At 47.6% G+C, this 14,762-nt stretch overlaps 1 protein-coding gene across 1 annotated transcript; it reads right to left on the bottom strand.

The window, feature by feature from the left end:
• Window positions 1-134: 134 nt before the first annotated feature.
• On the bottom strand, window positions 135-8,233 carry LOC135985539 (patched domain-containing protein 3-like). The gene is made up of 4 exons (XM_065628971.1): window positions 7,471-8,233; window positions 7,174-7,295; window positions 5,802-5,947; window positions 135-2,747 (listed from the first exon to the last, which is right to left on the bottom strand). The coding sequence occupies exons 1-4, from the start codon at window positions 8,188-8,190 to the stop codon at window positions 1,135-1,137; spliced, it is 2,601 nt and encodes an 866-aa protein (XP_065485043.1). The 5' UTR covers window positions 8,191-8,233; the 3' UTR covers window positions 135-1,134.
• Window positions 8,234-14,762: the final 6,529 nt, after the last annotated feature.

Here is a 14,762-nt window from a genome sequence, read left to right as displayed (position 1 = left end):
ACACTCCACAGCTGCAGATGTAGACTGAATGGTTTAATAACTCCTAGACCAACTTTTCCAAAATGGCAAACAACAGTTACCACCATTTGTTTATTTCCAACAGCTAGCTCGTTACACTGGGAACAAATAATGTATTGACTTCTCATCCAGTGTCTTGTCCCTACAGGTTCAAAGACCACCCGATACACTATTAGCTGTTATTTCAGTGAAAGCTCCTCTGCTCTATCAATGCTTCACAGGATGCATTGTCACTGATGAACACAATAGAATTTATAGGCTTATAGTTTTAGGACTAATGGCTTAGACCTGAGTTGCTTTTTCACTTTGTCCTAAATCAGGGTGTGATTCTCTCTAGTGAATCCTTGCCCTGTCATGCCCTGGCACAGTGCCTTCCGCAATGGTGACCCAGGAGGTTCCACGCAAGTTCCATCACCTACAGCATATTCCTTTGCAAACTGCAGCCAACACAAGCTACTCAGAGTCTTCTTCCAGCTACATGATGTTTAATCTTAGCGAGGAAACAGGACACCAAGAAAAAGATCTGAAGAGAAAATCTGAGTCTGTTTGTCATCCTGAGGGTTTTTTGTGCTGCACTGGGAGCATAAGCAGACTTCGCCTCCTAAAGGCTTACGCATCATTGCAGTCCAAGGCGGTTCTGAGCTCTTGTAATCCTGCTGTAAAACCTCCAGGTTTGAGCCTCTTGGGGAGAAATTGTCTTCAGGCTCAGCGTGGGCTGAGTTACAGCATCAAGGTCACCAGGCGAGAAATGCAAACCCCTGGGAGTTGTCCTTCCCTCCTGTGTACATTGCCTGACAAACCTGTACCGTAATCCGTTAAACTGGTGCAGTGGTCAGTGCTTATAATAATTTTAATACATTCAGTAAACAAGTCACAAAAAAAGGCTTTAACAATTAAGTGTTAGTCAAGCACACAAAAATGAGAAATGCAAATCCATTCTGAGCATTTTCATTTCTTTTGGGTTTTGTTTGTTTGGTTGTTTTTTTGTTTGTTTTTTGCCTGGCTATTCTGAAGCCTTTGTTTCCCTGTTGTGTTTATTTTTCTGTCCTTCATTTTCTTCATTACTTACATTCCCTGAAAATCACTGAATTTTAGCCTACATGTAATAAATACATACTAAAAATAACTTTGTCTTGCACAGACTTTAACATTAGTCAACCCAAGCTCTGGCGGTTTAGGTTTGGTATCTTGGGGTGATCTGCCAAAGTTTCCAAAGAAGGTTAAAAACACTGGAATAAAAATAAGACCATGAAGAGCCCCAAATAAAATAACAAGGAACATGATCTTGAAAAATGTCCTAAAGATGTAGGTTTTTGCTGCAGCCAGGACAACTACTCCTAATATAGTAGAAACGGCCCCTTGTAATACTGGGTAACCTAGCAAGGACAGAGCTTCGATTGCTCTTTTATTGGCTGAGGACTCTCCACTCGTCACAAAGGCATAGGAAATATGAGCAGAAAAATCTACTGAAAACCCTATGCAAATGACCAGGTTGATCATGGATATGGAATCTAGATTGACGTTCCAAAATGTCATGAAACCAGCAACACCAACTATAACAGAAGCTACGGCAAAAGTCACCCACAAGCAACACAAGGGGTTGGGGACAAGCAAAAGGGAGACGACGAGCATTGCCCCGGTGGCCACGATGATATTCTGAATGGTGTTCCGCACTATGACCAGGTACTGATCATAGTAGATGAACGCTGGGTGATACACCATTAATGGAACACTGCACTGCTTGGCTGTCTCTCTCAACTGACTGAGAAGATTCTTCTCATCAATGGCCGAGGTCACGTTCACCGTCTGGATAAAGAAACGTGAAGCTTCTATCTTATCCTGAGTCTTGTTAATGTCCCACTCAAAACTAGGAACCATTTTGAACAGTATAGGTAAGTTATTAATGAAGAGAGTCTGACTGTCTATATTTATCAAACCACTGTTTGCAAGTCCTGTGTAAACTCTCAGCCATGACTCTGAGAGGTTCTTATCTACATAGGAAATGCCCTCTAAATTCTGCATGCAGTTCTCAATGCCAAGACGAACAGTCTCATTCCAGTAATCTACACTTTCTTTAATGACAACCATGACCCTGGGTCCATATGCTGAGAAGTATTTGTCGGTGTCATCATAGTATGGAATAACGTAAGAGTCATCACTCGCCAGATTTCGAAGATCGATGCCTTCCCTGATCTGAGTACATCCATAAATACTGCCACCCAAGTATGCTCCGTACAGCAACACCACAAGTAGCTTGATCCATTTATTTGTAAAAAAAGGACCATAATACTTTTTAAAGAATATGCTCATTGGATGTTCACTTTCTGGCTGAGGTGATTCCCCAGAACGCTTGCCTATACAGCAAGCATTGTACGAGCAGGACGTCTCAGCCCGATCTGTATCTCCCACAGGCAAACAAGTTAGCCAGTGTCGGTTTCCTTGCTCCCTTTTATGATTTAATACAATAATTGCCCCAAAGAAGGTCATGGTATATATATAGCAGAAGACAAAGGCAGTGCCTGTGTAGAGGCAAAATGATCTCACGGATGGAAAGGCAGTCCAGGTGCCAATGAAGAAGGCCAAAACATCTGTGAGAGTGGTGATGGTCACAGAAAGTGCTGCTTCGGCGTAGGTCTCAGCCAGACGAGATTTAACACTTGATTTACCTTCTTTTCTTGAGCTTTGTTCCCAGCAAGCAATCATGATGAACATGTCATCAACACCAACTCCTGCAGGAGGACAAAAAGTTAATGCTGCACTGTGAATGGCAGCTTCCACTAACACCCAACAAAAGTGCAAAATGAATTGCATGTAAGTCTGCACAAAATTTTGAAAAAGAAAGGCTATTAACATTGCTTTAGTGCTGATACAAGTTAAACAGATACAGGAAAATAGTTCCTTTGTGGGTTGCTGAATTTATTACATTTTGGAAACTCCTGGTGAGCTGATGGGTGTTGATCCATCACCCTACTGTGCTGAAGGACTGAGCACAGCAAGTGCATCTCTGACACATGCGTTGTCTCTGGTGTCCAGTGATTAAACAGGTTTAAATCATAGAATGTCCTGAGTTGGAAGGGACCCACAAGGGTCATCAAGTCCAGCTCCTCTCCCTGCATGTGACAACCCACAGATCACACCATGTGTCTGAGGGTGTTGTCCAGTCTCTTCTTGAACACTGTCAGGCTTGGGGCCGTGACACCTCCCTGGGGAGCCTGTTCCAGTGCTCCAGCACCCTCTGGGTGAAGAACCTTTTCCTAATGCCCAACCTAAACCTCCCCTGGCACATTTTCCTGCCATTCCCTTGGGTTCTGTCATTGCTCACCAGACAGAAGAGTTCAGTGCCTGCCCCTCCTCCTCCCCTTGTGAGGAAGCTGCAGACCCCCATGAGGTCTCCTCTTAGTCTCCTCAGGCTGACCCATCCAACTGACTTTAGCTGTTCCTCATGTGGCTTCCCCTCCAAACCTTTCACCAACTTTGTAGCCCTCTTCTGGACACTCTCCAGTAGCTTTGTATCCATCAATGATACCAGTCACAGAGCCACGTGTTGATTAGTTGGGCCTGCCTGTTCCATTCTGTATTCCTGCCTGCTACTGAAAGGATGGAGGAGAAAACCACCTGAGCCATCGATCAACCACCCTATAGCTCTGAAATCCCTTCTGATTGCCTTAATACTTCTTTTTCCTGCCTTTTCCCTGCCAACATTAAAAACTAATAGTGGGTAATAGTGAGAGGACCTTACCAGCATGGGGAGTTGTCAATCCACATCTCTTACCCAAGCCCCAAGGTAATAACATTGCTTATTCTGATGCTCAACTATCCTTAGCAGTGGAAGTGTCCCCCATTATCTCTGGAATCTCTTCTTCATCACTGCAACAAATTAGATCAATAATTTTTTGCTCTGCTCTGCATTCAGCAGACACAGAGAACAGCTGCTATCACGTGGGAAAAAAGAGTGATGCCACTTTTCCAGTGGTTCACTTTTTTATGCTTTCTGCTCTCCACTTATCTTTTCTCCAGCTTATCTTTGAGCATTTATTCATGATTTATTATTCATTTATCTTCAAATTTGTATTCATGTGCCTGCATTTATTACCCCCCAGAGTCCTGGGAAACCCTGCCAGGAAGACTGGGTCCTGGACTAAAGGGGGAAGCAAGACTTTGCGAATAGCAGAACAAGCACAGATGATATAGCTGAGCATAAAAGAAGAGATTAAATCACTACCTGCTGCCTCAACAGGCAATTGCCAGTAGATGTGCAAAGATGAATTAAGCAGCACGTCAAAAGGTGCTGCTGGATGGCAGCGAGCTGGGCTGCTGCTGGAAACCAAGCAGGCTTCAAAGCAATTCATCTAATGTACTGGTAATTTGTCGGCTTTAATGCAAGGGAGACAGAAATCTGCATGTTATTTAATAAGATCTGAAGAGAGTGGCTTAAGCCTTTTCCCGGGTGTACAAAAGGGTCTTTCTGAAATTTAGAGCCCCTGCAATTGATGAGCAAACAAAAGCAAATATAAAATGCATTTGAATTATGCAGGAAACAATGAAACGAGTGCCCTAAGGAGCATTTGCATTAGATATCTGGTATGACACAAAGCTTCTGTCAACCCAGGAGCTCCATGTACTTTCCTAAGCATAAGACCAAGGCCAAGAAAAGATCACATGAATTTCTCATATAGGAGACCAGATAAGGATTTTTAAAGCAGTAATTCATTTGCAGCAACATTATCTAACGGTATTTGGAAAGTTCAGCACTGGCTTTCAAGCAGTCTGTGCAACTGTGATGCAGTGATACTAACTTCCCAGCGTTTTGGCGGGGAGCTGGTTACACAAATGGTGCATCACTTCAGTTGTATAGCTAAATGAGACTGTTTCATACCTAGTCATGATATTTCTGAGGAGATTTCACATAGTAACAAAATGAGATGGATTTTTAATTTGAAATTACAGACAGTCCTGCTGATTGCTTGAGCTGTATTGAGGCCCAATTTCATCTGATGAAAGACTACACTCTGAGAATGGGATACAAAACCTTACAGTAACTTACTTCCCACAGGTAGTGGGTTAAGTCAGTGCTCATGTAACACAAGCTGCACATGGGACACATGTTCCATGGTGCTGCTGTTGAGCAACCTGAGGCTGACTAACAGCAGAGAAGTAGGGAGAAAAAGAAGAGGTCAAGAGGTGTATGGTTTGGGGAAGACCTCTGCACCTGCTTAAATTGCTGACAAATTCAGCAGTCCCATAGAACAGTATTAACAGCAAACTATTTTGGGGTAGACAAACTTACCCAAAGCTAATGAGATATGTAAATGCTTATAGTATGCCTATAGAAAATGGCAGGCAATGATACCGGGGAATGCAGTGACAGAACCTGGTTGAGCTCACCTCAAGTATTAGCACTAGTTAAATAAATGGTTAATCATAATGGCTAAATTACCAGGGATGCTGGAAAAATGCCACAAGCGCTAACCTTACCACTCTCTCATTTATAGTTCTCATACCTCAGCAATGGAAGTGGAGCAAGCACCATGTTTTGGGAGGAGCTGCCCCTGGGCCAGAACCCGGCTGCAGCACCAGCGTGGGTGCGCTGAGCTGAGCTGAGCGGCTCACCCGCCTTGGGGAGCTCAGAGGAGGCTGCATCTCCAAGCGTCTCCTCTCCTCACTGCAGGACGGAAGGAACTGCGTAGGATCTGATGCTCACATCATGAAAGACTAACAGTGCCACGCTGTTTTAACTCCACTTCAGTCTTGGTATCTGAATCCGACTCGCTTTTTCTACTTACCTAGGATAAGAAATGGCGCGCTTGCTACGGTGACCACAAATGGGACGCCACAGAAGAGCAGCAATCCAAAGCTGCTTAATACAGCTAAACCGGCAGAGACCACTCCACAGCACGCAAGCCAGACATTATTTCTTATACAGCTCAGTCTGAAAATATTTTAAGGAACATCTTAGTTACATGTCAAATATTTCAGCAAGGTGTTTGGCATGAGAAGTGCACAGATACCAACGATACCCTGTCTGTGAAGAGAACTGTTGAGGAAAGCTGCTATTTGCGAGGAGACCTCCCAGCTGTCAGCATTAGACAAGATTAATTTATATAGGAGGCGCTAAATACATTATTACTGCTGGCCAGTTATATCCATAAGTGTAAAGATGTGTACTGATCTTGGCATCTATAACAGGAGAGCTGGCAAGATGAAGATAGATCAGCTCTACCCCTGAGAGGCCAGATTTAGGGTGACCCAAAAAATGATGAATTTGTAGAAGCTCTTGACTTTTACACAGGTTCTTGGTGTAGCGTATCAGTGTAGTACGGAAGCATCTCCCAGGCAGTGAGTGCTGTGTAGAGCAGCTTTCTCAGCAGACAGATTGGCTGCCAGCCATTTGCCAAGACACCCCTGAGGGCCGGCTCAAGGATTCCCCATGAAACATTCCCAGTGCGAGACTTCACACCACACAGATGGGCTTAAGAGTTGATTCTTGCCTGATCAGCAATATTTTCCAGGCTGTAGACAGTTTCTGAATTTTAAGAGAACCTCTAGCTTCCAAGGCAAGAAGTGTGGGTTATGGAACTACCCTTGCTATGACTGTGCTCACGAATGGCTGTACGTGAGACAGCCGATATCCAGAAATCATGTGGCCTGATGGGCATGATGCCTGATGCAAACACTAAACCAACAAGCCCACCATGGGAGTACAACTTTCCTTTTCTAGCACAGCGCACAAACGCTGCCATATGGTTGTCAAATGTACAATGGTTCCCCTTCCACCAGCACAAAGAAAGGGGTAGGCTAAGTTCTTTGTGGACAGCAGATAGGGCTCAGACTCTACTAGCAAGAAGAACACCAAAAGCTGTACCCAGACATGCAGTGATCCATGAAGCCAGTGATCATTCATGTGAACCTTAACTGAGCAGTGGTAGAAACGAGCAAACAGATCTTAAAGGTACACTTCTTCCTCCCCCCCCTGCTTCCTTCCCCTTTAAAACTGATATTTGCAAAGAAATACATTCGTTTGCCTATTACTAAATGTCCCCTGAAGTCTGTAGCTTCAAGAATGACTTCACTTGACAAAAGCAGAAAACAATTTAGGCACGGTAAAGAAGAGCAGAGGTCACTTCTTACTGTTCCACAGCTTAGAAGACATTTTACCTTAGACAAGAGACGACTGAAAAGGTTATTGTCAAGAAATAAGTTATGGAAAAGAGTGGGATCACCCTCTTGGTATTTCCTTCAAACTCTTGTTGTCTGGACAGCGAGGTAAAGTAAGTCACCTGTTGTTAAAACAACAACGAAAGATGAAGCACTTCTACTTTTTTTCCTACTCTTTATCCACACACACAGGCAATGCTAAACATCACGTTGGCACTAGCGCATTCCCGTGGCCCTCGCAGCCCGCGCATCTCGGTGCCCGGCGGCCCCGGCACGGCTGTACCCGCCCCTGCTCACCTGAACAGCGGTGATGCCCAGCGCCGCCAGCTCCGACGGCACGTCCCGCAAGAAGCTCTCCAGCCAGCGCCGGCTCTCCGCCGCCGCGGGGCCGTCCTCCCGCAGGTAATACAGCAGCCTCAGCGCCCGCGCCGACAGCACCCGCCCGCAGGGGTCCGTCTGCACGTCGCCCAGCACGGCCCCCACGAAGAAGCCGCCGCTGAAGGGGAAGGTGAGGTTCTCCAGGGCCGCCTCATCGTACTGTGTCAGGTTGGGGATGGCGCAAGTGCCGCCGCTGACAGCGCAGAGCTGCTCGTAGCCGCGGGCGCGCATCGCCGAGTCCAGCCGCAGCACGTCGCGCCGCGCCGCCGGGGCCAGGACCGAGCCGTTCCCCGCCGCCACGGCGATGAAGGCGGCGTAGGTGCCCTCGGTGGGCAGGCGCGCGGCGGAGAAGCGCTCCGAGTCGTTGGTGGGGAAGAACCGCCGCACGAAGTCGCGGTCGGCCTTGGCGGGCCCCCACGTCGGCGTGAACTGCTCCTCGATGTCGTTCGCCTGCCGCTGCGGCAGGAATAGGAAGCCGGCGCCCAGCCCGCCCGACAGCAGCAGCGGCAGCAGCACGAAGGGCCAGGGCCAGGCGGCCACGGCGCCCCCCAGCCCTCGGAAGAGCCGCCTCAGCGGCCGCTCCAGGCAGTTGGTGTTGCGGCAGGAGCAGCGCTCCGCGGGGCGCGGCCGCTCCGCCATGGGCGAGTGGGGGCAGCTCCTGCGCCGGGGCAGAGCCGCCTTGTGCCCGCGGGGGCCGCGGAGCGAATGAGCGCTGCTCGGTGGGGACGTGGCCGCGCCCTCCCCGCTCTGACTCTCCGGGGCCGCCACCGCCTCCCCGCACAGGCGGGCGGGGGCACGCGGCTGCCCCGCCGCGCCCCGGGCTCGAGTCTCCAGCGGGTGCGCGCTCCCGCCCCGCCTCTCGCGCCGGCCGTGGCCGCGTGACCCGCCCCGGGGAGCCCGGTCCTGGCGGGGCCGCGCTGCCGTCCCAGCGCGCGGCGTGTAGCGCGGGCCCGTGCCCCGCAGGACGCGTCCCGCCCGCGGGGTGCAGCCCCGGCCGTGCCAGGCGCGGCCCTGCTCCTGCGCTTCGTCCGCTGGACTTCGTAGTCTTTACTGTTTTCCCCCAAATCTTCTGTGGTCATTATGTCATCACTTAGGATTGTGCTTCTGCCCGGGAGAAGAACACAGGAAGTGGTGATGTACGTCTCACTGTGTTTGCTCTCGCGGCAAGCAGTTTTACAAAATGGGGGAGTGAGAGCTGAAGAAACATAAGACTTTGAAATAAGGTTTAGTGATTGCAATGGGCAAGCCACAAAAATCTCGGTGCTGTGGTATGCTATAGTTTTGCGCTGTGGCAATGATAGAAAACATCTTTCCAGGTCCAAAAAATACCCTGCAGCCTGGTGTTCTTGACACCGGTGACAGTGATCTGAGTGTCCTCTGGCTGTGGAGAACATTAAGCTCAGGTGTGACACTTCTGGCTGGAGAAGTGTCTAGCCAACTAGCTAATTCGTCACAGGCCCTTCTTGCCCTTCTCTGAAAGAAGCAACTCTCTACTCTCCTGCCAGTACCTGCAAAGAAAAGTTGTATTTCTTCTCTCTCATCCTAAGGAGACAGGGCTGCCACCCATGGGCATGAGCCAGCCAGCCAGGCTCTGAGCAGCGTTACACATCTCCCGCTGTGCCCAGCATTTAGCACAGGTTGGATCCTGGTGATTCCCATTTCTGTGTGCAGGTGTTCTGAGGAAGGTACGTCAGTTCTGCAGTTCTCTGTGGGAGACAGGCACTTAGAAGCTATTTCCAGTAGCTCCTAACTTGTCAAAATTAAAGCTTTTAAATGAATTTGACTCCAAACTCGTAGCATCTCCCACATTCTGTTATCTGTTTCCTTCAATGGATTTATATCATGTTAGAATAAGAGCTCTTCACGTAGGAGAGTCTGTCTTCAGAAAAAGTGGTAAGCTATTGATGTCGTGTAGACACTTGATGAATTCTTGTCAAGGAGTCACCCAGCTGGAAAAGATGGCCTCTCCTACATGGAGAAAACTCCAGAGAAAAATAGACCTGTGCCTGGGAATAAACTACAGAGACACATCTATCCTGATGGCCAGACACCAAGAAGGCTTCTAGGATAACCTGGCAGTGGATCGGGTTGTGGATGATCCACTGACATTACAGCAGACATGAAGAGATGCTGTGCAGCTAAATGCTTTCACTGTGAAAAAAACAAACAAACAACAGGAACACAAGAAACAAACAGCTAAAAGGAATTACTGCCTTTTTTAAGCTCAACAAGGGAGAAAATAAAAATGGGCCATTTGTCATGGCCAGTTTCTTTCTGGCTCCTTGGGAGCTGGAGACAAGCTGTGGTAATGATCAGGAGGTAGGAAATGAGCTGGCGGCAGGAGCTCCCCAGTCAGGGTACCCAGTACACTGGGCACAGGTAGGTGCCTTTAGCTTAACTCCTTCTGAGGCTTGGGGGTCTGACTTAATGGCATGAGAAGATGGCTCCACCAACTCTCAGAGTCATCTTCAAGCAGAAGGTATGTGCCAGACTTCTCTCCAAGAACGTGGGTTCTTGTCCATGCGTTTTATATTGACTTGCAATAAGATAAAATCTGAAATACTCCTTGGGGCAGAACCAGGAACAGGACTACAGGACTTCCAGCAAGTCAAGCTTTCTTGTATTTGTGGATGAAGCCACAACCTTTCTCCTGATGGGTATGTTCTGTTTGTTGGGGGTTCCAGTGAATTACCGTTTGCAAATATTGCCGCATAGGTAAATATTGATAATACCACGCTGCTTTGTGTTTCCTGATGCTAATGAAATGGTGAGAAGCAAAGTAGAGATACGGCTGACATGCTGTGCTGGTTTGACTGAAAGTCAGTTTTCTTCATGCAGTTAGAAACCTTTATGTTTTGTAGCTAGCACAGTTGTGGTTTGTATTAGTTTGAGAACAAGAAGATAACACTCTGAGACAGAGTTAAAGGTTTTAGTTGTTGTTATCTGAGACCCAAGGTCTCTGAGTGATCTGCCCACAGGTGTGAGGCAGCTGGCCCTGGTGGACCCACTGCAGGGCATGGCTGAGCCCTTCCCCAGGGGAGTCTGTGCCACCTCTGTGGAAACATCTTAGAGTAAGGGTGGTAAACACCGAGCAAAAGGAGAAATGAGACTAGAGCAGAAGAAGTGGGAAAAAAAAGCCAGATTGAAGCAGGAAGGAGGAAAGAGAGAAAACCATGTCTTGGTTGGGGCCGGAGCCAAGGGGCCACTTGAGCTGAGAGGTGTAACCCAAAGAAGCTGCTGCCAGTGAAGGAACCACCATGCACGTGGTGGCCCCATTCTCCTGTGCTGCCCGCCACCTCACCAAAGGGGCTGAGGAGCAAAAATGGTGGGGGAAGAGGTGTCTGGAGGGAAGCAGCTTAGTTCCTAAGGGTTGGTTGGTTGGTTTTAGTCTTCTTTGATACCAGAATCAGTAATTAATAGATTGTTCATTGGCAAATAACTTACATTCACGGAAATTCCCTGAATCAGTAAACAGTTTTTGCCTGTGTCAATATCTTACTGGAATTTCTTTTGATACAACTTGTGACAATTGTTCCTTGTCCCTTCCCAGCACATCTCTGAGAACAGTCTGGCTCTGTCTTCTCTGCACCTTCCCATCACATAGCTGAAGGCATCAGGAAGATCCTCCCCACCCGTGGTCTTCTCCAGACTGAATCTAGCTCTCTTGGCCTGGTACATTGTGTGCTCCAGGCCTCAGACATCATGGTGGCCCTTGACTGATCTCACTCCAGTAGGCTGGTATCTGTCTGTGGTTTTTTAATTTCAAAATGTAGAGCTTTGTGGTTACACCATGGATGGTTGTTTGTAGTTTCAAATTCTCAGTCAAGGCAGAGATGGCTTATTTCTGCCCCTTTCATTGGAACACCAGGACAGAGGGGCATTTCTGTATCCAGGCTGCCCATGGAAAGTGCTTTGCCAATTGTGTGAGATGCACTGTGTGCCAGTGTGCAAGAAAGAACCCTGGAATAAAAAAGTGAGTTCAAGAAAACTTTTGTCCCATTCCTTCCACCATAATGCAGCATCAGGTATGCCTGTGCCATTTCTGAAGGAAATTTGACTAACCTGTTCTTTACCATTGCTGCCATTGTACCTGACGATGACAGGAAAGTCTTGTGGGAACAGCAGGATGTGCAGTTCCAGCTAAAGGACCTTGGACAGATTATACAGAAGTATGTTTTTTATGAGTGTAAGAAGTGATAGCCCAGGCCAGTGAGAATGACATCTCGGGTTGGAAAACCGCCCCCTTATGTATGATGCGTCAATGTCCTTGGGCCTGGTCTGTGAACGAGTGGGAATGTAACTGTGCGTCGTTCCTCATCGCCACAAAGTCCTATCCTATCCTGTCCCTCCATCTGGATGAGGCAGGAGTGCTCTGTGGGTGCCTGGCTACCGCCTTTGTTTGCCTGCACGCCTGGGTGAAACAATTGGACTTTGCTACCTGTGCCAGGCAGTGACAGTCCATGGCCCTGAGGTGACAGGTCTGCAGATGGTGTGGAGAATGCAGCACTTCAAACTCCTGTATCCAAAGTGAACAATCTAATTGTCAGCTGGGAAGTTTGTGCCCTCTGTGTCCTCACTAGCCAGTGTGCAAGAAAGAATTGCATGTCCTGGGGCCTTCAGAAAAATGCACACAAAGGAACAATGATGGTGGCCTGGTGATGAGGGCAACCAGATGGGAGGTGAGTTCCTGGTTTCCTCCAGGCCTGCTTAGCTGTTTATAGCATACAGTTCCAAAGAAAACCCCAAAGATATCCTGGCACAAGGACCCGGAACTAACAGATGTTTATTCGTGTGGAAGGTCTGCTCTTCCTTGCTTTGGGAGCACACAGTGACTCTGTGAAACAGGCATCTGCTGAGTGCTGCCAGGATGGGTGGCTGCAGCTCCTCTGCTTGATGAGGAGACTGGTATTTGCTGTGAACCATTAGCATCCTGCTTCATATGTAATTAGAGGTTTTCTGGTTTGTTAGACCCATGCTGATTCAGCTCTCTTCTGGCTGAGTTCCATTCAGGAGTGCCTTTAGTGCAGCTTTTTGCCATTTTGCAGTCAGCTTCTGAGCCTTTCTGCCTTTTTGGCCTTTTCTCTCTCTCTCTCTCTCCCTGGGATCGGCTGTTCAGGACCAGGGTCCTATCTTCCTGAGAATGGCTGCTCAGCGTGGACAGAGTTTGTCAGGAATTGCATTGAGTATCACTTTGTATACCTTTTTAAAAATTTGTATCTACATTTAAAAATATTATTATATTAGTATATATATCTCCCAATGAAATCTGGAGCTTTCAATAGGGCAGTTGATGGCTCTTTAGCACCTTTTGTGCTCCGCTGTGCCTATCCTGACGTACACACCTTGGTCGGTGCTGACAGTCACGTCTCCCCACCCCGGGCACGGTGACTCCTCACGTTCACCTTCCCCCTCCACACCCCACCGCCACCCCCGCTTGGGGAGCAGGAGGAGCGGGACCCTCGGTCATTAGTCAGGGTCCTCAGCCAAGGAGCTGCTGAGGCCCAGAGAAGCCGAGAAGCTTCTGGACTATGCTTGTAATGCCCAAAGCCAAATCTGACCAGGCTATAAAACGAGGCCCCCGCTGAAGACCCCCTTTGAGTGGTGTTCTCAGAGAAGCGAGGCTGTGAACAGAGCCCTCCCCTGAGATCAGGGATGCCGTCTAAGGAGCCTTCCTGGGACTGAGTGCCCTCACCTGCTTCTTGGTGAGTGATTTTCTTCTGGATATATCCTTGAGTGAATCTTTGCCCACCCTGGGCCAGTGGTTATTTCTTCTGGGTATCCTTAAGTGAAAGAGGCCTCTTGTTTTTGTGAGTGTGTGCACACCGTGGATCATCATTATTCTTATGTGGTCGTACAGTAATATTATCCTCAGCTGGTATCCAAACCTGTTTTATAATGTTGTCGGAGTGCCAAATATTTTTGGATAAACCCTGTTTCTAGTTGGTTTTCTTTGCTAAACAGTTCTGGCTAGAATAAAGGCTGTGTGGAGCTTATCACCTGACTAAATTGATTTCTGGGACATTTTATTAAGCTGGTTTTATCTCAGTCCATGGGTTTCTCCCTTCCCTTTCAATTCTCTCCCCTACTTGGGAGAGAGTGAGTGAACAGCTATCGTAGTTTTCATTGTTGGCTGGACTTAAACCATGACACCCAGAGAGGTGGTAGATGCCTCATCCTTGAAAACATTCAAGGCCAGGCTGGATGGGGCTCTGAGCAACCTGGTCTAGTTGAAGATGTCCCTGCTCATTGTGAGGGACGGTGGTGCCCAAACCATTCTATGATTCTATTATTCTATTTCAAATCGCTTTGAGGTCTCATGCATTAGTGTGAAGGGGATGAGTTAAAAAAATAAATAAACTAAACACTAATAAACCAACCTATTCTTCCTTTTTGGGAACGACTGTATTTTGATATGGAACAGAACCACAACAGGCGGGCAGACCAAAGGAGTGATTAGTTTTGGCACAGCAATATGTTACTGTTCCTCTCCCAGAGCCTTCTTGAACATATGTAGTTATCTGTCTTCCTTTCTCAGCTTTGTGATTGCTCTTCTCAGAAAGTTCTTGTCACACAAAATACACAAGATAACATAACCTGGTGGGAAGTGCCCTGCTGAGGGATAAGCAAGATAATCCTTCCTTAGGGGGATGGATATTGGGTCAAGTGTGCAGCATCTTCCTCTCTTTTTTTTTTCATTCAGGAAAATATGTGGGTACTGAAGGTCATGATTGGTTTTAGGCTAATTTTCTGTGACGTAAATTGTCAAGAAACACCCTTTCTCTTGCCGCTTTGAACTTTTTCTATGTCTTTCAGAAGGAATCATAAATAATTTGGACTTTGCTCAATATACTTTGAATTTTTTGTACAGCTTTCTGAAGAAATCATAAATCGTTTGAACTTTGCTCAATATTTCAGTATAATACGGGAAAATAATCAACTACCTTGATTGGCCAAGAAGACCAGTGGTATCCTGGGGTGCATTAGGAAGAGTGTGGCCAGCAGGTTGAGGGAGGTTGTTCCTCCCCCTCTACTCTGACCCGGTGAGGCCACATCTGGAGTCCTGTGTCCAGTTCTGGGCTCCCCAGTTTAAGAAGGACAAGGAGTTACTGGAGGGAATCCAGCAGAGAGCTACAAAGATGATCAGGGGTCTGGTGCATCTTTCTCATGAGGAGAGACTGAGAGAACTGGGTCTGTTCAGCCTGGAGAAGAGA

The sequence above is a fragment of the Caloenas nicobarica genome, chromosome 2 (genome assembly GCF_036013445.1).
Source record: "Caloenas nicobarica isolate bCalNic1 chromosome 2, bCalNic1.hap1, whole genome shotgun sequence".
In the NCBI taxonomy this organism is placed as follows: domain Eukaryota; kingdom Metazoa; phylum Chordata; class Aves; order Columbiformes; family Columbidae; genus Caloenas; species Caloenas nicobarica.
This window is presented reverse-complemented; position numbering and strand designations above follow the sequence as displayed.

Bases quoted from the DNA above. Each gene is read 5' to 3' on its own strand.
- LOC135985539 (XM_065628971.1), bottom strand. From the start codon at position 8,190: ATGGCGGAGCGGCCGCGCCCCGCGGAGCGCTGCTCCTGCCGCAACACC. The intron at 7,296-7,470 runs GTGAGCAGGGGC...TTTTAACAACAG, and splicing joins TGGGCATCACCGCTGTTCAG to GTGACTTACTTTACCTCGCT. The intron at 5,948-7,173 runs GTAAAATGTCTT...AAATATTTTCAG, and splicing joins TCAGTCGTCTCTTGTCTAAG to ACTGAGCTGTATAAGAAATA.